The sequence below is a fragment of the Balaenoptera borealis genome (genome assembly GCF_965194805.1).
Source record: "Balaenoptera borealis genome assembly, chromosome: 6".
Classification (NCBI taxonomy): domain Eukaryota; kingdom Metazoa; phylum Chordata; class Mammalia; order Artiodactyla; family Balaenopteridae; genus Balaenoptera; species Balaenoptera borealis.
In genome coordinates, this window is record NC_138863.1 from 8357884 (window position 1) to 8385207 (window position 27324).

At 41.5% G+C, this 27324-nt stretch overlaps 1 protein-coding gene across 1 annotated transcript in view; it reads right to left on the minus strand.

The window, feature by feature from the left end:
* ARMC9 (armadillo repeat containing 9) overlaps positions 1–27324 on the minus strand; it is a 152218-nt gene that overhangs the window by 55535 nt on the left and 69359 nt on the right. Inside the window, 2 exon segments of the mRNA XM_082396418.1 lie at positions 19338–19393; positions 23758–23848. Of these exon segments, the coding sequence (XP_082252544.1) occupies positions 19338–19393; positions 23758–23848 (147 nt within the window).

A 27324-nucleotide genomic window follows, 5' to 3' on the forward strand; every position in this document is an offset into this window, starting at 1 on the left:
CCCACGCCTCAATCACCTCCTGTATTGGGTCCTCAAACTCTGGGTCATTATCCACCTGCCCTAATCACCTGTCTGGCCAGGTACCAGACAACTCAGGACAGCCCCTAGACCACAAAGCCCCGTGAAATTATTCAAACCAGCGAATCTTACCTTGCCCCGACCATTCCTTCCTCGGAAACCACAATAAAGGCTCTTGGCCACATTTCCTTTCTCTCCCTCAGCCTCCTGACCTCAGTGCCTCCTCTCCCCTGACATGTACCCCCCAGGATGTGATGTGCCCCAACCTCTTGGGAACTGGGTGCAACTATTTTTTCTGATCTGTTAGCCTAACTGAAGCTCACATCTTCTATTAATACACTATATTTTAAAACACCTGAGGCCATATCCTTATCTAAGGCTCCTCTATGGCACCCATGCTTCCACCAGAGCCAGAGTACAATGGGACACCAGGTGCAGAAACACCAGTACGTAATATGTTCTCTGCAGCCAGGTGTGGTGGGCCTGAAGTTGACGACACTGGTGATACTGAGGATCGTAACCATGACCATCATCACCATGGGAACCGACACTCATCAAGGGCTTACGGCGTCCCAGGAGCTGTGCCAAGTGCTTTGATGTGATTCCTTAGTGACGTCAGAACATACTGGGGTTTTATAAAAGCCACTGATTCAGCTCTACTGCCTGAGCCCGGCCTTTCTTTGGACACTGATGTTTCTACCCAGGGTCTTGTATTGGTAAAATGCATCTAAAGAGAGTATCACTTGAAAAATTAGTGACATAAAAATTTTTTTTTAAGGAATAAGACCTAGTTTTCTGCTTTCTACATCGATGCTTTAGGAAATATGATTAAAAAAGAAAACGAAAAGAAAAAGCCTAGCCTTCCCACGTCACATCAACCACATGAGACGGTCACTGGGTCTGAGTTTACGGCAGCAGCCTGGGGGGCGGTTAACCTCGGACCCCTCCCCACCTCCCCCCACTTCCTGTACCAGACTGACCGGCTTCACTTCCTCAGGAGAATATGTGCGTACACCACGGGCCAGGTGGAATTGTGGGGCGGGGGGGGGGGGGGCAAAAGAAATGATAAGACAAAATAAAACAAAACAAAACTAATTCCAGCCCCCAGGACAAGATAAAAATCCTCCTGATCTATTTTATGAAGCCAGAGTAAATTTTAATAACCAAACTCATAAAGATTGTACAAAACTAAACTGTAAACCAGTGGTTCTCAAAATGTGGTCTGGAGAAGCTTCAGAGGCCTCAAGACCCTTTCAGGAGGTTTATAAAGTCTATACTATGTTCATAATATAATATTATTATATATCACATAAAGTATACTTATATATTTATTATCATTTATAAAATGTAAAACAATACACAATTATTTTAATAGTAATAATATTTGCCTTTTTCACTCTCATTCTCTTATGATACAGTGAAGTTTTCTGGAGGCTACATGACACATGATGATATCACTCTGATAGTTAATAAAATGTCTGTTTTATTTATTCTTGTGTTTTCTAGAAATTTCTAAGGTTTGGGGTATAGATATGTGCATTTTCATAACTAAGTTTGTTCTCAGTACTTCTACTGTGCTTTTACTAGCAATCTTTGGTTAAATCTACTATAACTGATATAACTTCATTATCAACCAATAAATCTTTATTTTGAAATCATGAGGTTTTCCTTGCTCCTACGCAGTAACAGACTAGCAGTACGCTTATTGTTTTATGTTGCAACAGTTATTTTTATAATGAAAAATTATAGAAAATCTTTTCTAATTTAAAAATTTTTCTCTAAAACTGTTAAAATTTAAGAATCATTTATTTTAAGATAAAAGAAAATTTGTTTATAAAGTCTTTTTCTTATACTTTTAAGGATGGATCATTGGCTTAAAAAAGAATGATCAGAGGACTCAATTTCTCAACCCACAGCTGCACCATTTATATGAAAAAATGCTGAAAAAAATGAAACCGACTTATCAGAAAGTTCTCTGACTCATGGAAGGGAGGAATCTATTCCAGAAAAGCTGGGTGAAACCGCAAATAAAAAAAAAATTATGATGGAAGTTATCTTTCCCTCAGTTTAAAGAGGTCAATAATTTACCTTATGTAAACATTTGAATAGTATTATAAAGCCAGTTAAGGTATAATTTTGAGACCAATCATTCAGAGTCTAAAGAAAAAGAATTTAAATATTTTAAACATAGATGTGACTGAGTTCTTTAAAAGTCAAAAACTGAAAATTTGTTTGTTATAACTTTTCAGACTAGAAATTAAAAAGCCACTGAAGCTGCATTATGGGCATACAGGAGCTGTGTATTATTTTTTTTTCTGTAAATCTAAAATTATCCCCACCCCCAAGCCCAATTATTTAAAAAACAAAGACACTGAAGACCTTAAAGCGTACGTTATTATATTGCATTGGTCCAAGAAAAATACACAACAGCCTTGTAGAGCTAATACTACTGAATGCCGGCTGGATGGAAAGTTAGCAAGAGAATTTACAGCATGCTACTTCTCAATGAAACAGTAGCTTGTCGAATTAAAGATTAAGTTGCAAACATGAATGCTGAGTTAATATCTAATCTGCAGAGGTATGCCTGGACCTGCTGTTTGGCTTGTATTCATCCAGTATCAACAGTAACTAGTCATTAAAGACCTTTTATGTAAATGCTTGGCAACAAAACACAAGTGACACTAGCTGAAATACTGCATTGAATACCTTTATTGACTTTCATGGTTTAACCTGATATCTGAACTTATGGTGCAAAAGCAAAGGAGGGTAAAACCACTAGTTCCATAGCATCGATCAGGGCATTGCTAACAAGCTCTAGTAGTAGTCACTGTATTCTCCATTACCGCCACAGGTAGATAGATAGATAGACAGACTTATAGATGAATAATAGAAAAATGATAGGTAGATAGAGAGATAGGTGAAAGATGATAGAAAGATGATAGGGTTTCATTTAAGAAGTCCTCAGTGAAGCAGCAGGAATTAATTTTATTAAACCTTGATTCTCGTGGCCTGTCTTTTTAGCATTCTGTGTAACGAGAGGATGTACATGATAGTCATCTTGAAGAAAGCATTTGTGCAGTTATTTGATTTGCAAGCTGAATTAGGCACGTTTTTTCAAGGAGCACCACTTTTACTCAAAAGAATGACATAAGAGGGACTTCCCTGGTGACTCAGTGGTTAAGAATCCGCCTGCCAATGCAGGGGACACGGGTTCGAGCCCTGGTCCGGGAAGATCCCACATGCCGCGGAACAACTAAGCCCGTGCACCACAACTACTGAGCCTGCACTCTAGAGCCTGTGAGCCACAACTACTGAGCCTGCGTGCCACAACTACTGAAGCCCACGCGCCTAGAGCCCGGGCTCCGCAACAAGAGAAGCCACCGCAATGAGAAGCCCGTGCATTGCAACAAAGAGTAGCCCCCGCTCACCGCAACTAGAGAAAGCCCTCAGGCAGCAACAAAGACCCAACACAGCCAAAAATAAATAAATAAATAATAAATAATTAAAAAAAAAAAAAAAGAACGACATAAGAACTATGTTATGCAGACTTGGGTATTTGGCAAACATTTTCTCAAAAATTAATGAGGTGAGCCTGTCACTTCAAGGAAAACAACTGATGGTATTTGTTATCAATAATAAAATTTGAACTCTCAAGAGAAAACAAGAATTTTAAAAAACTTGTACCTGCTACTGTGAGCTTGATAGCTTCCTAACACCTAAAGACTTTTTTGATGAGATCAGTGGTGATATTAATGAACGCAATTTGGAAGGATGTTTTATAATAAAATACGGCAACAACTGGAAGAACTGCAAAAGTGCAAAACCATTATTTCCCCAACTATCAATGCATGAAAATACAAAATCACGTGTGGGTGAAAGAGCAATTGAAAGTGCAAAACAGGCAGGATGCCAGCAGGAGTTGTGAAGTAAGCACTTTTGAAAATCTATTCTCCATAAAAGCAAGAACACTGGCAAAAATTGTCAAAATCAATTTCTTCAGGACTTTGAAAATTAACCAAAGGCTGCAACAATCCGAGGAGTGTTTATTCAAGAAAAAAACTGGCTCTCAGTAAGAACAGCAAATGTTGTGGCATTTAAACTTGCCCTGTTCCTCTCATTCTCTCCCCAGGTCCCTGAAAACCACCAGCTCTGCAATCAAAGTGAAAACCAGCATCCAAGCAGTCACTGGAGTGAGCAGACAGGTTTTAAGCACCCCAAAGGCCTCATTCTCAGAGAACTGTCATTTTTTGACCTGTCTGGCAATTTCCTGGAAACCCCTCTCATAGAATTTGTCTTTATTTAACCCACTAGTTTACTTGGGGTCAACTCATAGGCTTTGTTGAAAACACACTCTTAAATAATCAGTGGGTGAAGAAATCACAAGAAAAAGTAAAAAATATTTTGAGATGAATGAAAATGAAGACACAACCTTCCAAAACTTATGAGGTGTAGTAAAAGCAGTACTCAGAGGGAAATTTATAGCTGTATATATTTAATGTATTTAATGCCTACATTAAAAAAGAAGATCTCAAATCAATAAGCTAACTTTATACCTTAAGAAACCAGAAAAAGAAGAGCAGAAGGAAGGAAATAATGAAATTAGGTAGAGATAAATGAAATAGAGAATAGAGAAACAATAGAGAAAAATCAACAAAAACAAAAGTTGGTTCTTGTAGAGATCAACAAAACTGACAAAACTTTAGCTAGACTGACTGTATTAGTCAGCTCAGGCCGCCATCATAAAATACCACAGACTGAGTGGCTTAACCAACAGAAATTTATTTCTCATAGTTCTGGAGGCTGAGAAGTCCAAGATCAAGGTGCAGGCTGACTCACTTCCTGATGAGGGCTCTCCTCTTGGCTTGCAGACAGCCGCTTTCTCTGTGTCCTCACATGGTGGTGAGAGAGACAGAGTGCTCTGCAGTGTCCCTTCTTATAAGTATACTAATTCTATCAGATCAGGGTCCCACACTTATGATTTCATTTAACCTTAATTACCTCCCTGTAGGCCCTATCTCCAAATACAGCCACACTGAGGGTTAGGGCTTCAACATAAGAATTTGAGGGAACACAGTTCAGTCCATAGCACTGACTAAGAAAAAGAGATAAGACTCAGATTAGTAAAATCAGGAATGAAAGGTGGAATACTACTGCCCTTACAGAAATGAAACCGTAAGAAAATACTATGAATAACTGTACACCAACAAATTGATGTCTTAGATGAAATGGACAAATTCCTAGAAGGACACAAATTACAAAAACTGGCTCAAGAAGAAATAAAAAATATGAATAGACAGACATATAATAAGTAAAAAGATCAAATTAGTAAAAACAAAAACAAAACTTCCCACAAAGAAAAGCCCAGGTCCAGAAGGCAGCACTGGTAAATTCTATCAAATATTTAAAGAAGAATTAACAACAACCCTTCACAAACTCTTCCAAAGATGGAAGAGGTGGGAACACTTCCCAACTCATATTATGAGGCCAGTATTACCCTGATATCAAAACTAGACAAGGATATCACGAGAAGTCAAACGACAGACTACTATCTATTATGAATATAGATACATAAATCCTCAATGAGATACTAGCAAACCAAATCCAGCAACATATGAAAGGGATTACAAATCATGAAGAAGCAGGATTTATCTCAGAAGATCAAGGGTGGTTTACCATATGAAAACCAGTCAGTGTAATACACCATATTAATAGATTGAAAGACACCCCCCGCCCCCCCCCCACACACACATGATCATCTTAATTGATGTAGAAAAGGCATTTGACAAAATTCAACACTTAACAAAGCTGGAAAAGAAGGGAACTTTCTCAAACTGATAATGAGCATCTATGAAGAACCCACAGCTAACATCATACTGGACAGTGAAAGACAAACATTCCCCCTAAGATCAGGAAAAGGCAAAGGGTCCACTCTCACCAATTCTATTCAACACTGTACTGGAACTTCTAACCAGGGCAATTAAACAAGAAAAGGATATAAAAGACATCTAGATTGGAAAGGAAGAAGTGAAAATATCTCTATTCGCAGATGACATGGTGGTGTATACAGAAAATCCTAAGGAATCCATCACAAAACAAAACAAAGAAACAAAAACTTTTAGAGGTAATAAATGAGTTCAGTAAGGTTATAGGATACAACAAGATCAAAATACTAAAGTCAATTGTATTTCTATACACTAGCACTGAGCAATCAGAAAATAAGATACACAAAATGCAAAATAGATGAATAGATTTTAATTAACAGAATTAAAAAAGGTTTATTGATATAGTTTCTGATTCCACATTGCAACTAACCTTTAATAAACTATCACTTGTCCAGTTTTGAAGTAGTATCAAAGAAAAATATTTCTATCCCAAAAGGCTATTAAAATACTCCAACAATTTCAACTACATAAATGTATGAGGCTAGATTTTCTTTATATCCTTCAATCAAAACAACATATTGCAACAGACAGAACCCAGAGGCGGATTTGAGAACCCAACTATTTTCTAATCCAGACATTAAAGAGATTCGTAAAAATAAAATACAATGCTACTCTTAATAGTTTTTTTGTTTTGCTTTGTTTTGGAAAATAATTCTTTTAAAAAAAATATTTTATTTACACTGACATGTAATGGGTTTATTATTGTCATTTTATTTTATTTTTATTTTTCTGGCTGCACCTCGAGGCTTGTGGGATCTTAGTTCCCTGACCACGGATTGAACCTGGGCCCTGACAGTGAAAGTGCCAAGTCCTAACCACTGGAACACCAGGGAATTCCCTATTATTGTCATTTTAAAATTAGTAAGTACATTTTATCAGTTTTATATTCTAATTTAGCAAACATTGACAGGCAAAATACACATTAAACAAAAGCTCTTTGCAATATTCAATAATTTTAAGAGTATAAAAGTGTCCTAAAACCAAAAATTTGAGGACAGTTACTTCAAACCTACATAAACATTATATATTTTTTCTTTTACACGTATAAAATATTTAATAATCAAATTTTAAATGAAAAAATGAAATCTTAGAAGAAAATCTAGGCGAGACTACATGTAAAATTTAGGGTTAAGGGAAACCTTAATCAGGATAGAAAACCCAAAGGGTATAAAAGCCAAGATATTTGTCTTTACATTTTTTTTTTAAAGATTTATGACACAAGAAGTTATAAAAATATGTCAGTAAATAAAAGATACATTTTTAAAATAGTTGCAATTAAGGTGAAAAAGGATCAATATCTATAATATATAGAGAATTCATATGAACCAACATGGAAAGACAAATGCAATTTTAAAAATAGAGAAAGGATAGGAATGTGAAATTACAGCACAGCAAATCCAAATATCCAATCAAATAAACATAAAGACACTCAAACTCACTACTCAATGGAGATGCAAAATTAAAATAATAATGAGATCCACTTTACCACCATTAGATTGGCAAAAATAAAAAGAGTAATGACACCTATCGCTGGTGGAGATGGAGGGAAAGGTTCCTCTCTTGCTCTGCTAGTGCAACCTGAATTGTTACAGCCTTTCTAAAAAGCAATCTAGAAAAATGTATTACGATTAAAACACACATACACTTCAACCCAGCAACAGAAGCCCATGTAAATAAAAGCACCACTAAATAAGAATATATTTGCAAAGATGTTTACTGCAGCATTGTCTGAAGTAGCAAAAATTGGGACAACTGCACATGCACAGCATTAAAAGGAATCCCAACTGCTATGCCGGTTGACTCAGAGGGATTTCCAGAAGATATTAAGAGGGAAAAAGGCAACAGTGAGGATGTGTGTCTTTGCATCTGTGTGTTATCTCATTTTGTAAAACAAATACTGACAAAAACATCCAGGACTATGGTACATATGTTTGTGTACTTTCTTTGTGTATCTTAGAAGAAAAGTATGAAAGCACATACACATACTATGTTGTTAATATGGGTTTCGTGGGGGCATCACTGTGGGTCAGGGAGAAGCAAAGGATAAAGCTCATGTTGCCTCCTCTAGAAGATGCCTTTCCTGCTTTCCTGACCACATCCTTCTCTTCAGCAATCCATTCCACTCACCTTTCACCCTCGGTGAGGCAAAGTGTTGTCAAAACAGCCACTTTCCAGACAGATTAACCACGATGGCGGAGTAGAAGGACGTGCTCTCACTCCCTCTTGCGAGAGCACCAGAATCACAACTGGCTGCTGGATAATCATCAACAGGAAGACACTGGACTTCACCAAGGAGGATACCCCACGTCCAAGGACAGAGGAGAAGCCACAGTGAGACGGTAGGAGGGGCGCAATCAGAGTAAAATCAAATCCCATAACTGCTGGGTGGGTGACTCACAGACTGGCAAACACTTATACCACAGAAGTCCACCCACTGGAGTGAAGGTTCTGAGCCCCACGTCAGGCTTCCCAACCTGGGGGTCCGGCAATGGGAGGAGGAATTCATAGAGAATCAGACTTTGAAGCCTAGTGGGAATTGATTGCAGGACTTCGACAGGACTGGGGGAAACAGAGACCCCACTCTTGGAGGGCGCACACGGAATAGTGTGCGCATCGGGACCCGGGGGAAGGAGCAGTGACCCTGGGGGAGGCTGAACCAGACCTACCTGCTAGTGTTGGAGGGTCTCCTGCAGAGGCGGGGGCTGGCTCTGTTTCAGCGTGGGGACAAGGACACTGGCAGCGGAGGTTCTGGGAAGTACTCCTTGGCGTGAGCCCTCCCAGAGTCTGCCATTAGCCCCACCAAAGAGCCCAGGTAGGCTCCAGTGTTGGGTTGCCTCAGGCAAAACAACCAACAGGGAGGGAACTCAGCCCCACCCATCAACAGTCAAGTGGATTAAAGTTTTACGGAGCTCTGACCACCACAGCAACAGTCAGCTCTACCCACTACCAGAGCCTCCCATCAAGCCTCTTAGATAGCCTCAACCACCAGAGGGCAGACAGCAGAAGCAAGGAAAACTACAATCCTGCAGCCTGTGGAACAAAAACCACATTTACAGAAAGATAGACAAGATGAAAAGGCAGAGGGCTATATACCAGATGAAGGAACAAGAAAAAACCCCAGAAAAACAACTAAATGAAGTGGAGATAGGCAACCTTCCAGAAAAAGAATTCAGAATAATGATAGTGAAGATGATCCAGGACCTTGGAATAAGAATGGAGGCAAAGATTGAGAAGATGCAAGAAATGATTAACAAAGACCTAGAAGAATTAAAGAACAAACAAACAGAGATGACCAATACAGTATCTGAAATGAAAACTACACTAGAAGGAATCAATAGCAGAATAACTGAGGCAGAAGAACGGATAAGTGACCTGGAAGACAGAACGGTGGAATTCACTGCTGCAGAACAGACTAAAGGAAAAAGAATGAAAAGAAATGAAGACAGCCTAAGAGACCTCTGGGACAACATTAAACACAACAACATTCGCATTATAGGGGTCCCAGAAGGAGAAGAGAGAGAGAAAGGACCAGAGAAAATATTTGAAGAGATTATAGTCAAAAACTTCCCTAACATGGGAAAGGAAATAGCCACCCAAGTCCAGGAAGCACAGAGAGTCCCATACAGGATAAACCCAAGGAGAAACACACCGAGACACATAGTAATCAAATTGGCAAAAATTAAAGGCAAAGAAAAATTATTGAAAGCAGCAAGGGAAAAACGACAAATAACATACAAGGGAACTCCCATAAGCTTAACAGCTGATTTCTCAGCAGAAACTCTACAAGCCAGAAGGGAGTGGCATGATATACTAAAAGTGATGAAAGGGAAGAACCTACAACCAAGATTACTCTACCTGGCAAGGATCTCATTTAGATTTGATGGAGAAATAAAAAGCTTTACAGATAAGCAAAAGCTAAGAGAATTCAGCACCACCAAACCAGCTCTACAACAAATGCTAAAGGAACTTCTCTAAGTGGGAAACACAAGAGAAGAAAAGGACCTACAAAAACAAACCCAAAACAATTAAGAAAATGGTCATAGGAACATACATATCGATAATTACCTTAAACGTGAATGGATTAAATGCTCCAACCAAAAGACACAGGCTCGCTGAATGGATACAAAAACAAGACCCATATATATGCTGTCTACAAGAGACCCACTTTAGACCTAGGGACACATACAGACTGAAAGTGAGGGGATGGAAAAAGATATTCCATGCAAATGGAAAGCAAAAGAAAGCTGGAGTAGCTATACTCATATCAGATAAAATAGACTTTAAAATAAAGAATGTTACAAGAGACAAGGAAGGACACTACATAATGATCAAGGGATCAATCCAAGAAGAAGATATAACAATTACAAATATATATGCACCCAACATAGGAGCACCTCAATACATAAGGCAACTGCTAACAGCTATAAAAGAGGAAATTGACAGTAACACAATAATAGTGGGGGACTTTAACACCTCACTTACACCAATGGACAGATCATCCAAAATGAAAATAAATAAGGAAACAGAAGCTTTAAATGACACAATAGACCAGATAGATTTAATTGATATTTATAGGACATTCCATCCAAAAACAGCAGATTACACTTTCTTCTCAAGTGCGCACGGAACATTCTCCAGGATAGATCACATCTTGGGTCACAAATCAAGCCTCAGTAAATTTAAGAAAATTGAAATCATATCAAGCATCTTTTCTGACCACAACGCTATGAGATTAGAAATGAATTACAGGGAAAAAACCATAAAAAACACAAACACATGGAGGCTAAACAATACGTTACTAAATAACCAAGAGATCACTGAAGAAATCAAAGAGGAAATCAAAAAATACCTAGAGGCAAATGACAATGAAAACACGACGACCCAAAACCTATGGGATGCAGCAAAAGCAGTTCTAAGAGGGAAGTTTATAGCTATACAAGCCTACCTCAAGAAACAAGAAAAATCTCAAGTAAATAATCTAACCTTACACCTAAAGAAACTAGAGAAAGAAGAACAAACAAAACCCAAAGTTAGCAGAAGGAAAGAAATCATAAAGATCGGAGCAGAAATAAATGAAATAGAAACAAAGAAAACAATAGCAAAGATCAATAAAACTAAAAGCTGGTTCTTTGAGAAGATAAACAAAATTGATAAGCCATTAGCCAGACTCATCAAGAAAAAGAGGGAGAGGACTCAAATCAATAAAATCAGAAATGAAAAAGGAGAAGTTACAACAGACACTGCAGAAATACAAAGCATCCTAAGAGACTACTACAAGCAACTCTATGCCAATAAAATGGACAACCTGGAAGAAATGGACAAATTCTTAGAAAGGTATAACCTTCCAAGACTGAACCAGGAAGAAACAGAAAATATGAACAGACAAGTCACAAGTAATGAAATTGAAACTATGATTAAAAATCTTCCAACAAACAAAAGTCCAGGACCAGATGGCTTCACAGATGAATTCTATCAAACATGTAGAGAAGAGCTAACACCTATCCTTCTCAAACTCTTCCAAAAAACTGCAGAGGAAGGAACACTCCCAAACTCATTCTATGAGGCCACCATCACCCTGATACCAAAACTAGACAAAGACACGACAAAAAAAGAAAATTACAGACCAGTATCACTGATGAATATAGATGCAAAAATCCTCAACAAAATACTAGCAAACAGAATCCAACAACACATTAAAAGGATCATACACCACGATCAAGTGGGATTTATCCCAGGGATGCAAGGATTCTTCAATATACGCAAATCAATCAATGTGATACACCATATTAACAAATTGAAGAAGAAAAACCATATGATCATCTCAACAGATGCAGAAAAAGCTTTTGACAAAATTCAACATCCATTTATGATAAAAACTCTCCAGAAAGTGGGCATAGAGGGAACCTACCTCAACATAATAAAGGCCATATATGACAAACCCACAGCAAACATCATTCTCAATGGTGAAAAACTGAAAGCATTTCCTCTAAGATCAGGAACGAGACAAGGATGTCCACTCTCACCACTATTATTCAACATAGTTCTGGAAGTCCTAGCCACGGCAATCAGAGAAGAAAAAGAAATAAAAGGAATACAAATTGGAAACGAAGAAGTAAAACTGTCACTGTTTGCAGATGACATGATACTATACATAGAGAATCCTAAAACTGCCACCAGAAAACTGCTAGAGCTAATTAATGAATATGGTAAAGTTGCAGGATACAAAATTAATGCACAGAAATCTCTTGCATTCCTATACACTAATGATGAAAAATCTGAAAGAGAAATTATGGAAACACTCCCATTTACCATTGCAACAAAAAGAATAAAATACCTAGGAATAAACCTACCTAGGGAGACAAAAGACCTGTATGCAGAAAACTATAAGACACTGATGAAAGAAATTAAAGATGATACCAACAGATGGAGAGATATACCATGTTCTTGGATTGGAAGAATCAACATTGTGAAAATGACTATACTACCCAAAGCAATCTACAGATTCAATGCAATCCCTATCAAATTACCAATGGCATTTTTTACGGAGCTAGAACAAATCATCTTAAAATTTGTATGGAGACACAAAAGACCCCGAATAGCCAAAGCAGTCTTGAGGGAAAAAAACGGAGCTGGAGGAATCAGACTCCCTGACTTCAGACTATACTACAAAGCTACAGTAATCAAGACAATATGGTACTGGCACAGAAACAGAAACATAGATCAATGGAACAAGATAGAAAGCCCAGAGATAAACCCACGCACCTATGGTCAACTAATCTATGACAAAGGAGGCAAAGATATACAATGGAGAAAAGACAGTCTCTTCAATAAGTGGTGCTGGGAAAACTGGACAGCTACATGTAAAAGAATGAAATTAGAACACTCCCTAACACCATACACAAAAATAAACTCAAAATGGATTAGAGACCTAAATGTAAGACCGGACACTATAAAACTCTTAGAGGAAAACATAGGAAGAACACTCTTTGACATAAATCACAGCAAGATCTTTTTTGATCCACCTCCTACAGTAATGGAAATAAAAACAAAAATAAACAAATGGGACCTAATGAAACTTCAAAGCTTTTGCACAGCAAAGGAAACCATAAACAAGACGAAAAGACAACCCTCAGAATGGGGGAAAATATTTGCAAACGAATCAACTGACAAAGGATTAATCTCTAAAATATATAAACAGCTCATTCAGCTCAATATTAAAGAAACAAACACCCCAATCCAAAAATGGGCAGAAGACCTAAATAGACATTTCTCCAAAGAAGACGTACAGACGGCCACGAAGGACATGAAAAGATGCTCAACATCACTAATTATTAGAGAAATGCAAATCAAAACTACAATGAGGTATCACCTCACACCAGTTAGAATGGGCATCATCAGCACATCTACAAACAACAAATGCTGGAGAGGGTGTGGAGAAAAGGGAACCCTCTTGCACTGTTGGTGGGAATGTAAATTGATACAGCCACTATGGAGAACAATATGGAGGTTCCTTAAAAAACTAAAAATAGAATTACCATATGACTCAGCAATCCCACTACTGGGCATATACCCAGAGAAAACCGTAATTCAAAAAGACACATGCACCCCAATGTTCATTGCAGCACTATTTACAATAGCCAGGTCATGGAAGCAACCTACATGCCCACCAACAGACGAATGGATAAAGAAGTTGTGGTACATATATACAATGGAATATTACTCAGCCATAAAAAGCAACGAAATTGAGTCATTTGTTGAGACGTGGATGGATCTAGAGACTGTCATACAGAGTGAAGTAAGTCAGAAAGAGAAAAACAAATATCGTATATTAACGCATGTATGTGGAACCTAGAAAAATGGTACAGATGAGCCGGTTTGCAGGGCAGAAATAGAGACACAGATGTAGAGAACAGACATATGGACACCAAGGGGGGAAAACCGCGGTGGGGTGGGGATGGTGGTGTGCTGAATTGGGCGATTGGGATTGACATGTATACACTGATGTGTATAAAATTGATGACTAATAAGAACCTGCAGTATAAAAAAACAAACAAACAAAGCAACTAATACTAAACTTTCATTGGGTTATTTGTATGGAAATATGTTAATATAAATGTTTCAGACATTACATGAAATTTCTAAAAATCTTATATGTTCTGGTATAATGTTATAAGTCATAATCCTAGTTATTATTTTAAAATGTATATCTCAGAAATAACTGTCTTGTCAACTGCATTATTATGAACTTTCATCAAATCTTTAACCGTGGTCATTTTTAAGTCTTTTGTCATTTACAGACAGTTCTGGGTGTACTCTGATGCTTTTGCAAATATGTTCCTATAAAAGGCTTTCATCTTCAAGAAATTCATGGAAAAGACTCTGACAAGTACAGGTTTCTGGTAACTGACTATACTGCTGAACTGAATGAATAGGCATTTTCAGAACTCTAATGAAAAACTGATGAACTCATAAAAGTGCTAACAAAAGATCAAGATGAAAAAAAAAAATTACATGGGACTGAGTGAACTGATGAGGATGAGTATAATTTTTGTGACTTTCTGTTTGAATAAAAAAAAAAAAAATCCCACAAGGACTCAGAGGCAAAGAATATACAAATCAATTTTCACTGCAAAGTAAAGGAGTTGTCACAGTGGAGGATCACTGGACTGAAAGTCAATATTATGACATAGTATGAGTGTGTTTCATGTTTGGTAATTGCAATCATTGTTGCTTTTGTTGTGGTCATCCATGTACAATGCTTGGTGTCAGTCTATTTATCTCTTGTAAAAATAAAATACAGGGTGTGAAAAATAAATAAATAAATAAATATAACATTAAAAAAACAAACAAACAAAAAAAACAGCCACTTTCCAGTTTTCTCTGAGTACTCCGAATTTCTGCAGCACTTCTTGTTTCTATCACATTCACGGACCTATGAGCGCATATTTATTTTCTATTATTTGCTAACTGTTTATATATGTCTCGTAAGAGACAAAATCATGTAGTGGTTAACAGTGCGGACAAGTCAGACCACCTGGGTTTGATTCTTGGCTGCATCACTTAATTATCAGCTGTGTGAACTCGGCAAGTGACATATTTTCTCTGTTTCCCTGTCTGTGAAATGGAACAATAACAGCACCTGTCACCGGGTTCTTGTGAGGAATAAACGGGTAAATAGTACGTGTAAGGTGCCTAGAGCAGTGCCTGGCACGTGGAGATGCCACACACGCTATTATCAGGGGCTTTATTACCGCACCTATCTAGATTTTAAACTCTTAGAGGCATTTTAAACCATAGATACTCTTTTAAATTTCTTTTGGATCCCTGCCCCATTATTTCCTAGAATAATGTTATTTTAAGGTCCTCAAATATTTGTTGAATAAGCAAGTGAATGGCTCTTAGATTTCAGAAGTCTATAGAGAAGGGAACTGCTGAGCACATGATTGTCACTTTCATGGCAACCAGTAAGTAAATGTCCATGGCTGATCTAACCCAGCCTTTAAACCTGTTTTGTTAAGAGGGGAGAATATTTGTCTTAAAAATCAATCTTCTGGAATAGCACAGAAAGGCCTTTCATCTCCACTTACAAAGCCACTTATGAGCTAGACACAAGGAACTCGCCTCAAACTGTAAGAAAACGTGAGCCATTTGTGGTGAGAATACTGGAATCAGGACTCCTTGTGATTCACCTTCGACCCTTTGGGAACATATTATCTATGTTTAATATAAAAATAAACTGTATTAGATAATAACACATTTCTTCAAAGCACTAGGTGAGATGCGTTGGAACCCTTAAATTGTTGTTGTCATTTGTCCATTCTCTCCTAGGTACTGTCCAAGCTTATCTAATGATAGTATTTTTTTCCTCTGGAGCTTTAAATGGTCCAAGAAGAGTATAAGAAGCAATTTAGAAAATAATGAAAACACCTGTCCTTCTGACGCCATCCTCTCTCTCTCCTCCTGCTTTGAATGTTCAACCTTTCCCTCTCAACTGGATCCTTCCCAAACAGCATTTTAACATGCTTAGGTATCTCCCAAATGAAAACAGAACAAAAATGCCCTGTTTAGCCACCATCCAACTCTCTTCCCCTGCTCATAGCCAAACCTGTGGGAAGAGCTGTATGTACTTATTAGCTCCATTCTCTTACTTCCCACCCGCTCCTCAACTACTCAGTTTGGCTTTTGCCTCGTTAGTCTTCAAAAATGCTCAGCAGCCAACCTCCGTCCACTAAATCCAGCGTGCCCTTCTTACTTCTCACCTCACGTGGTGAGTCTGCAGCCCTGGGCCCTGCTGATCCAGGCCTTTCTTCACCTCTCAGCCACACTTCCTCATCCCCAGACCTCACCCAGGGAATTTCCAGTGCCAACTAAGAGGGTGTAACTTTCCACACCTTTCTGCTACGTATATATGAGCAGGTATATAATTCATCAGGACGTGTGTTTATAAGTTTGTTTTTTCTGAAATTGACTCACACTGCTCGTGTTACTTTGCAATTTCCTTTTTCCATTTGACGTTATATCCTAGACAGTCTACAAGTCAGAAAAAAACTAACTCTAGTTAACTTTTTATGTTGGTACGTGTATGTATATGTATTCAGACATAACTAAATAAGTGTTAATACATCAGGACAAGTCATTACATTTTTAGAAATTAGAGAGAAAAATCAGATTTTGCATCTGGGGATCCTTGAGAGTCTCCAGCGGAGCAGGCCCAGTGGCCGAAGTTGCAAGGGCACAGATTTCAGCTCAATGTAAGGCAAGGCAGCCATAATTTACCCCGGCCTCCGGCCCCTCCTAGAGCCATTTTACCTTTAGAGGCACTAAGCAGCTAACTGAAAACAGTGGCTTCGTTATCTGTGTTTTGGGTTTAAATAATTTTGCTGTCTCCTTCAAAGTTGTCACCTTGGGAAGTGACAGACACATTCCAACAACAGTGTGACTTGCACAACTGATTTTTGGAGATTTTCCTGTAGTCTAAGCATCTTTCACTTTCTCCCCACACCCATACCCACCCCCACCCCGCCCCCAGTTTAAAAAGTTAACACCTGGCCTTGGGGAAAGCTGAGTAAAGTAGAGACCTGCTGGCTCCTTCCCAGGTCATCCTGGCTAGTCCTCCACAGTGCGCGTCAGGACCATGACAGAGGGAGAGCCCAGAACCTGCCGACCTGAGCTCACCACAGAGAGTCAAGTTTTGGCCCCAAATGACAGGTCCTTTCCTTGTAATTTTCCAGCTAAACCCTTTCAAAAATCTTCTGAAAATTCTAATTATCACTACAAATATTTTCAAACACTAGCTTCTTAAAATAAAAATCTGCACAGAGTAGCAAAAAGTCCAGAAAATTAAAAGATGTCTATATTCCTTCATTTACCATAGACTATAACTTCCACAGGGAAATTTCCAAAAGTTGAATTTCCATCATTAACAGCTGAACCAAATCAATTTTCCCTTGCAGTACAAAAACAAAGGGGTTAATAGCAATAAAATAAAACCACCCCACAGGGATAACAGATACGGGGGAAAAAACAGATCTTGAGGGGAGCTTTTTATGGACAAAAAGTTATTGGAATTAAATAATTAAGATATTAACTCAAAGTATAATATAAAACAGTGCTGAAGGGTGAGACACACAGGCGGTGTCTTTTCACAGTCCTGAGAAGGCCAGTGAGTCAGGGAGCTGGGTTCTCTCCAGAGTCGGCAAACAATGGCCTGTGGTCGTTAGACCAGTAAACTAAGAAGGATTTTCACATTTTTAAATGTTTGAAAAAAAATTTTAATGACACATAAAAATCATATGAAATTCAAACTTCAGGACACATAAAAAAAAAAAAAGGTTTATGGGAACACAGCCACGTTCAACCATTTATGTAATGTCCATGGCTACCTTGTGTTACAACGGGTGGATCTGGGTGGATGAAGCTGACGGTGTGGCCTGCAAAGCCTTAAATATTTACTAGCTTCCTCTTTATAGAAAAAGTCTGCTGATCCCTGTTCTAAACCAGATTTTACTGCCATCAGCTCTGTGTCACCTTAGGCTGGCCTCCTCCCTTCTCTGGATCCACCTTTGTAAAGGAAGGGGCCTGGAGAAGGGGCCCGGATGCCCGGCCGAAGTCCAGAACTGCAGCGAGCAGGGGCACCCGCTGGCGCCACCTACAGCCCATTAGGAAAATGGCAGGCGGGAGGCTGCCTGCAGAGGGACAATCGCTCACAGATCTGTCCTCATTGGCGGAGCCGTCCTCGTTGCTGGAGGGCTCTTAAATGAACTGTCTCCCCCACTGATGCCATCAGTGAACAAAAACTTGGCTTCTACACACCTTTTACATGGACAGACCACAGCTCCAAATAACAACGCACCTTCCAGCGTTCACTTCAGGAATAAATGCTCCCCACAAAATAGAGGGAATGCAAATCACTTACTACCACAGAGAACAAGAGAGGACAGCCATGTATGGGTTTTTTAGGTCTGAAGGAAAAATAATGAAATAGCTTGTCATGTGCAAATCCGTCTACAGCCCATGAGTCACCATTCTCTACACCACTTCACAGGACTCACTCAGGCTCACTCCTTCTGAACCTTCACGCTCTAAAACACCAGGTAAGCAGATTTTTCACAGCTGAGGTAACCCACACCAAAGGAATGCAAATGACAGGGTAAAGTGGTAGGTTGTGCCAGCTCTGACCCAAGCCCCGGACTCCCACCCTGGAGATTCTCCCGGAGAGCCTCCTGGCCCAACGTTCACACCCACGGGGAAGGCAGGGGAGGCTCACGCCCCTTCAGGGCAAAAGACTCAGCTGAAGACCTGTCATCTTTCAGCCTCCCATCCACCCAAGTGCCGCAGAGTGTGGCCTCTCCGTGCTGGCCGCAGCAAGCCCACCGGGGTGCGGCCGACCGTCTCCAGACACGCCCCCCGCAAGTCCTCCCGCCCTGCAGCCGCGTGTGGGTGCCGTCTAACTGCCGCGGCCCCCCGTCTGGGCCGGTCTGGGCCGGTCTTGGCACGCGCCCCGAGCAGAACTCAGCGTAAGTGACGTTCGGAGGCTGTTGAGCGCACACAAGGACTGGAAGCTTTCACTTCTTTCCCCTGGAGCCCGGCCCCCAACCCGTAAGGCAGTCCAGGATGGACAGCTGAGTGAGTAGAGGCCACGTGGAGAGGGCCCCGTGGCGGACGCGATGCCAGCTCAGACGCGGAGAAGAGCCACTGACACCCCAAGAGAGGCCAGCAGAAAACCGCCCGGCTGAGCTCTAGCCGACCCACAGAACTGTGAGCAGTAACGCAGCAGGGACCGAAAGCTCCGTTTCTGGACTAACTTTCCAAGGCAAGGAAGAGACTCAGAATAGTTGGCCCGAGTTTTCTATGTGGTGTCAAGAGCCTCCAACTTACTTCATCATCTTCATCTTCGTCATCATCAGATTCAAGAACACCGTCCAATAGCTCTTCTACAAAGAAAAAAATCAATGAATAACCGCAACCACAGTTGGGAGGCTTGGTCAACAAAATCCTTTAGCCGCTGCAGAGACACGTTAACACCCTAGTGAGAGTTAGGTTACAGCAAAACAGTCATGTTGCTGGTACCATTTCAGCCATAGTTTGATATCCTCCTAAGCAGTTTTAAATATCTCTCTCCATTTTTATCAGAACACATTAGTAGTAGCATGAGAAAAATTAAAAGCCAACATATCATTTGAGAGTAACTTAGGGGAAAGAAAGTAAACTAGTATTATTGCTAAGCATCGTACTAGATAGCGTCATATGTGTTATTTCACTTAATCCTCAGTGAGAGTTTGTTGACTTTTATTCCCATTTTATAGCAGATAGCAAATAGAGGCACAGAGGATAAAGGACTTTTTTATGGTCACATTCCCAGCAAGTGAGAGTTGACATTCAAACAAAGTCTATTTCTAAATCCCATGATTTTTCCACAGAGGCTGGGGTAGTGATCATGGCAGGCAGAGTTCCCGAAGGCTCCCGTGGTTCATTGCTAGATCTTAAAAGAGTTTAAAAAAGAGGAATAAATTAGTAGCACAGTGGAGTCAGAGAAAGAATAAGCCTCTGTTTCTTCATCTGTAAAATGGGTATCAGACCTCCTACTTCCTAGGGTTGTTGGGGGCATTTTACAACAAAGCAGAACCAAACCACCTGGCCCAGGGCCAGGTACACAGTAGGCATTATGTAGAAGCTGGTTACTTTCTCCTCCACGAAGTCTTCCCTGATCCCTCACTGAGCAGTCACCTCCCTCTCAGCATTTTCTCTAGAACTCTCTGACAGTACTTACCACCTTTTAGGTCTGAAGGAAAAATAATGAAAAAGCTTGTCATGTCAAAATCCATCTACAGCCCATGAGTCACCATTCTCTGTACCATGTGACTAATGAATGAATGGCTATGACTTGTCTGGGTATATTTCTCACCCACTGCACTGGACGGTGAGTCCCCAGGGCCAGAGCACCTGACCTACTCAGCACCTTCCTAATTATCACTCATTTCTTGAACGGACGACATGAAAGTAAAGAAAGCCGGAAAGGAGAGGAAAGGAAATCAGACAGGAAATAGGAGGACAGAAGGAAACAAAGGCGCTGAAGGGACCGCCCAGCACACTTAGGAAGGCGGCGGGTGCACGTGGACTTAACCAAACCCCAAAGCCATGTCCTAGAAGGGAATGCGTAGAAACGCCGGGACTCCCGTTGTCCTCGACGCCGCCCTCATTCTGAAGGGAAGGACCCCACTGACCCGGCTGGACCGAAGCCAGCAGGACACTCGCAGGGCTCGCACGCCTACCGTGGGCTGTGCCGGTGTCGTGGAAGCTGCTTTGCATACTGGAGGATGTTGTGTCACCTGCATCTGGACTGAAGCCTAATAACCCAACGTCTATGCCCTCCCAGCCCCTGAACAGCACTGCTCCTTCCCACCTCTGGTAAGTGGCTTTCACAATGGGGAGGCTGCTCTATTTACCAATTGTAAATTAAACCTTTCTTCTTCAAATATGGAAATGCCTTTTTTTTTTTTTTTGAATCTCAGATATTTCATGAGGCCACAGGCTAGTCCAGCCACACTGCCCCCTCCCACTCCCCTGTGGGCTCAGACTCAACCTACTTTCGGAACAATGCGGTCCTGTGAACTCAAGTCCCTTACGAGCCTCTCAGCTCCTCCTCTCCGGGAGGACGGGGACACGAGTCCTGCTTCCCACACTGCTCCCTGGGCTGTGGGCCCAACAACAGGGCGCTTGAGTTACCAGCGTCCCTTCTTTCCTGAGGGCCCTCCGGGGAAGCCGGCTCCGCCTTGCTCTGCCCAGTGACCAGTCAGGTCGCCCTGTCCTCTCTTTGGTGACCGGCTGGTATCTGCCCGTCCCCCTTGCTGAGCGCGGGAGTCACGGACAAAACTCCCTGCTGCTGCTGGCCCTGCACTTCCACTTGTCACATCACCAGGCCGGCAGTTCCCCTTAGGCTTCGCCAGAGCAGTCCTTCCCCTCCTGTGGGGTTAGAGTTCTAAAATACATGGGAATTTTTGTACCTGAGGACCTTAAAACTCCACTAGAAAAAGAGTGCTAGAGGATTGAGATGGACTTGAATTATGAAAACCCATGTACGTGTTTTCATGTCCACTAAAATAAAACAAGAAAGTCGATACTTTAAAAAAAAGATTGTAAAATCTAAAACTAGATTTACTAGCTTAAGATTCACCTATCTTAAACTAGTAAATGACTCATAACTCACGCTCGGCTATCAATTTCCCCTTGAGGATGAAGACTGGAAACTCTCCAGCTCTCCCTCCTCTAGGTTTAAGCATGATGCTTGTAGATTCATTTTGACTTGATGGCTGTTGACAGGTATCCTAAGGTATTCATGTGTATGTATCTGGTCCTCCACCCAAATATTCAGTGACTTTCTAATTTTGCTTCAAAGTAGCAGACTCCTGGGTAATCATCTCTGGAGTCCTGCCGCTGTCCTATGGATACAGAACAGCTTCTGTGCTTGAAATGGAAAAGAACTACTGTAGGCACTCCATTTAAACTGGAACTTCCGGAGCTGAGCAGGTAGATGCCAAGTCTGTCCTGAACACACAAGGCTGTAAGGCTTTGGCTCTGTCCAGGACAACTTCTTGCTAAAGCACATCCCTTACAGAAATGTAGACTGACCCCTCATCTTCACATTTGTCAGCATGCTGGTCCAAGGGCCGGCTTTATGTAAGAGGAAGAGATGATTTTTTGGCTAGAGAGACAAGGCACCCTGCTTTCTGGCTGCCTGGGAGGAGGGAAGACTGATAAGGAAATAGAGGTGAGTGTGTCTTGACAGACTGACTGAAACAGAGTCAGCCTTGAAGAAGGTTCCCAACCCAAACCTGACCCTGACGCTGAAGAGGACACCTGGCCTGGGAGGGAGGTCTCGGCATAGCTAGCGACCTCAGAGCAGATAGGCAACAACTCTTCCCAGCATTCCCCTGCCTTCCCAAACTGTGGCCTGCACAGAGAAGGTTAGGGAGTAACCTCTGCCAGGACTAAGGTTAGGTTTTATTTCCTCTTATTATTTTTTTCAATGTGCCCGCCTAGCAGAATGGAAGTGCAAAGTCAGAAATGCAGTTGCTGCAGAAAATACAAATCTGTTCCTTGCCCACCTGAATCTGGGATGAATTATACTTGCTCCATAAAAACCAAAGGGGAGGACATTCAAGTGGAAATGGGCCCCCAGCCTGAAGGCAGCCACGGTTTAACCTCACCGGCTGCTCTCCCGGCCGCCTCCTGTTGATGGGGAGCCCTCTAAACCCCTCCTTCTGCCTCTCCATTTCTGTGTCCCCCCGAGGCAGGGCCGCACACTGGAGTCACCTGGGAGTTTTAAACACTATTCGTACCTGGGGCTCCTCCAGAGATTCTGATTTAATTGGCGTGGGGTGCTACCTTGGGGGTTTTCAAATCTCCCCAAGTGAACTGCCCTGTGCAGCCCCAGCTGTGAACCAGGAGCTGGGAGAGCCACCTGTGGGCTTCCTCCAGTGAAGGGCTTCAGGCACTTCCCTTTGCTTGGCCTTGGTCAAGCTGCTGCCTTGGGACTAGAGTAGAGATCAGGAGATTCATTTTTTACCTGCGTTCGTGTGAGGAACAGAATCTGTGCACTTGGACTTTCAGTGATGTGGACCAGGGCATGCAGAAAGACGTAAGTGACAAACTTGACCCTGGATCCTGGCAGTGTCAGGTGCCTCTGGCATGTGTACAAGTCAGGATCAAGGCATCAGGGGGCCACAGGAAGAGCTAAGAGCGTCCCCACCACCCGGTCCCACCCAAGGCTTCCTTTACCTTCCTTTCCTGCTTATTATGGGATGTGGGTGGTCACAGTTATGGAAGAAAGGGGATCACATCCTCCCACGTTGCTGGTTGGCAACATGAATTCTTCTGGAGTGAATGAACGTGGGAGGACAAGGGCCTTTTCCACGGTGGTGCCAGAAAGATTGGCATCTGTTTTTATTATCTGACCCTTGGACCCTGGGACAGCCGCCCTAGTGGTCTGGGGGAAATAATTAGGAGGGGGAGGCCCACATAAAGAGAACTTCCAGTTAGAGAAGGGTTTCTGCAACTGCTTTTGAACTCTTTTTGTTGACTATAAGCCAAAAGTGTGATGAGAGACTATTGATCATGGGACAAAGTGGCCTTGATTACCTGGCTGAACTTTGTGGGTTCACTTGGGTCTCTGCACCTCCCTTAAGGCCTCTTGAATGAATTCTAAGACATGACAAGCCCCTCTAAGAAAGTCCATGTGTCTTTCTAGCATATGTGAAAGATTCAAAAGATACATAATAGATTCTTGCATTAAACAGACCTGAATTAAGCTGCTTGATGATAAATTCAATCTGGCGGATCATTTCAGCATTGCCTTCTTTGATGAAGCAGCAAAGGATGTCTTCCATTCCCTAGAAGCATGCGAGAGAGTAAGAGTTAACATTTCAGTTTTGGGGGGAAACTACTTTTCAATGGAGTAGTTTCACCTAATCAAAAAAACCAAAAACCAAAAACCAAAAAACTTTTTTTTTCAGGAGGAAGGGATATGCACAATAAAAATCCTCTGCTCAGTTCTAAACATTCTTTTTGTTGTTTTTACAATTCACAAGGAAATTATTTTATTCTTGGTTGACTATCTGACCTAATTATAACACATTTATTTTTTAAAAAGCTATTGTAAAATTTTACTGTGTTAAGTCTTCCTTTTAGCTTTGGCAGTATGTTGTTTGGGGAGCTGGTTTCTCTCCCATGTTTTCCCTGTAGTTATACACTGCCTTCTGGATTTTAGGGCCAAAAATGGTCTTTGAAAAGTAAAACCGTATGTTCAGAGAAGTAAAAGAACAAATAGAACCTCTTTTTAAACAGCCATCATTCTTTTTCTATCAAAATAATCATAAAGTCATTACAGTGTGTATTATTTACTACAAAACACTGACATCAGAATTTTCAATTTTGACTAACAGAATTCCAGGGACATGTAGAGGTAAGGTACTGACTTGACCATAAATGTCTATTTCCCCTCCTTCCTCTTTTCTGTGGGACTTGAATGTATGGTTGGAGCTGATGAGGCCTTCTTACCCCCACGAGGGGAAAGTGTATCTGATATTGAACCCAAAGCAGAGGGAGCAGAGTACAGAGGTGCTGGTAGAGAAACGGGTCAAGTGACATGTGAATCCTGATCAAGCTGTGCCTGAAGCTTGTGCCTGAAGCTTATGCCTGGACTTTTCAGTTACCTGAGCCAGTAAGCTCCTTTTTAGGTAGGCCAGTTTGGAATCAACAGCTCTAACTGAATCAAAGAAGAAGTGCCAAGTGCAGTTTTGAACATGGTGAGTTCCCATCATCTAAAGCAGAGCATTACCTTCTAGAAAGGTTAAATCTGGATTGTAATTCTCGTTTCCCCATAAACTAGCTGTGTGACCTTGGTCAAATTATTTAAGTCTTCCCAGCCTTTTTCCTCAACTATAAAATAAGGATGGCAACTCAAGTTAACACGAGATTTTTAAAGGATATAATTGGGTGTTGGTTATGTAAATATATATATTTGTCAAAATGCATTGAACTGTATATGTAAGGCTTGTGCATTTCACTGTTCATAATTATACCTAAAAAAAAAAAAAAAGCATCTAGTCTGACGACTGGCACATAGGAGATGCTTAATAAGCGGTTGAGACTGTGCTTGCTGTGTCTGGTAGTGGTTTCTGGCTCAGAAGAGAGAGCTGGGAGCAAACAAGGTTCGCGGTGGTCCCAGAAGCAAGGGAGCAAACAAGGTTCCCGGTGGCCCCAGAGTGAGAAGAGAAGAGGGTCAGGACAGAGCCTTGGAGAACCTTTAGGTTGTTTCCTGTTTTCCACTATGATCAGTAATGCTGTGATGAATATTTTGATACATGAATCTTTGTTCATGTTTTTGTATGGAGCTTCAGAAGTGGAATTACTGGGCAAAGAATATTAATATTTTTGAGGACTATTATACATATTGCCAAATTGCTTTCTAAAAATGCCATATCAATTTATTCTCTCAGTAAGATTTCCACACTAATTTTTTTTTTTTAATAAATTTATTTATTTCTGGCTGTGTTGGGTGTTCGTTACTGCGCACAGTCTTTCTTTAGTTGTGCTGAGCGGGGGCTACTCTTCGTTGCGGTGCACGGGCTTCTCACTGCAGTGGCTTCTCTTGTTACAGAGCACGGGCTCTAGAGCGCAGGCTCAGTAGCTGTGGCGCACGGGCTTAGTTGCCCCGCGGCATGTGGGATCTTCCTGGACCAGGGCTCGAACCCGTGGTCCCCTGCATTGGCAGGCGGATTCTTAACCACTGCGCCACCAGGGAAGCCCTCCACACTAATTTTGAAAGGCCCACACATAATGGATGCCATGGAATACAGCAAACAGGCTTACCAACTGTAATGGACAACTGTTAACTTTTGTAGCTGATGAACACTTTTAAAACAGCTTCTCTACAATGTGTTCATTTCCCAAGGCCGCAGCCAGAATATTAGCATTCCCAGGCTCCCTTCAGCCAGGGTGCAGGCAGATGACCTAGGTCCTGCCAATCAAATGCACCCATGTGAGACTGATTCAGAAGTGGGCAATGTGAAGAATCAGGCACACGGGGAACACACGTCTTTGTGACAGCTGGGCAGGCGGCATCCTGCCCTTCAGGGACAGCAGAGCAGAGTTTCTGGCATTGCAGTGTGAGCTTGGGCCCGGGGCATTGGTGCAAGGCACGGTGGGGATATCACTGGAGCAGCCCCGTGGAGTGTGTGGGCATTTCTCCTGGCTTTGTGGCTTCTGAGCCCAGCTCCCTGGTTCTCCCAGAGACTCTGAGAGCCTCGACAGAGCATCTGGTCTGCTCCAGCCCAGGGCGCAATGTTTGGCTGGGGTTTCGATCCCAGGGAAGAGCTCCTGGCTGACAATTACTCCAGCCCTGGGTGCAGGAGGCCTTGGGGTAGCATTAGGGTGGCCCTCTTGATCGCATCTGCTCTCCGGCCCCAGATCTTGGTGGTCTCTTAAAGTTCAAATGGGCCTCAGGGCACACATGTATCTTTTTCTCCTTTTTTTTTTTTTTTTTTTTGGTATTAAGACCACCATAGTGGCATTTGGTACTAATCTAATTTTTATGTATTCTTTCTCATTTTCTACAAGCACACAAATGTTTTACACAGTTGCAAACACAGAGTTATTATAATGTCATATTCTGCTTTTATCCCTCATTACACAATAAAGTTTCCATACTGTCTCATACTGCTTTTCTTCATTATCATCTTCAATAGCTACTAATACTGTGAGCAAAAGAACCACAATTTCATTAGCAATTCCTCTATTACCAGACATGTATGTTCTGGTTTTTCACTATTATAAAAATATTGAGGGCTTCCCTGGTGGCGCAGTGGTTAAGAATCCGCCTGCCAATGCAGGGGACACGGGTTCGAGCCCTGGTCTGGGAAGATCCCACATGCCGCGGAGCAACTAAGCCCATGAGCCACAACTGCTGAGCCTGCGCGTCTGGAGCCTGTGCTCCACAACAAGAGAGGCCGCGATAGTGAGAGGCCCGCGCACCGCGATGAAGAGTGGCCCCCGCTCGCCGCAACTAGAGAAAGCCCTCGCACAGAAACGAAGACCCAACACAGCCAAAAATAAATAAAATAAAATTATAAAAAAAAAAAAAAAATTGAAATGAGCCTCCTCATGCACACAGCTCTTCTCCTCTGCATCAATAACCAGAGGAAAATGAATGAATGCAAAATATGTAGGTTTTCATAATTTTTCACGTGTTCTGCTGAACCTCTTTCCAGAAGGACTGTGCTGACACGCACCCGGCACGGTCTGAACGTCTGTTCTGCCACCTCTTCCCCGGCTTTGCGTGTGAGCAGGTGTTAGGCTGGTGAGGTTA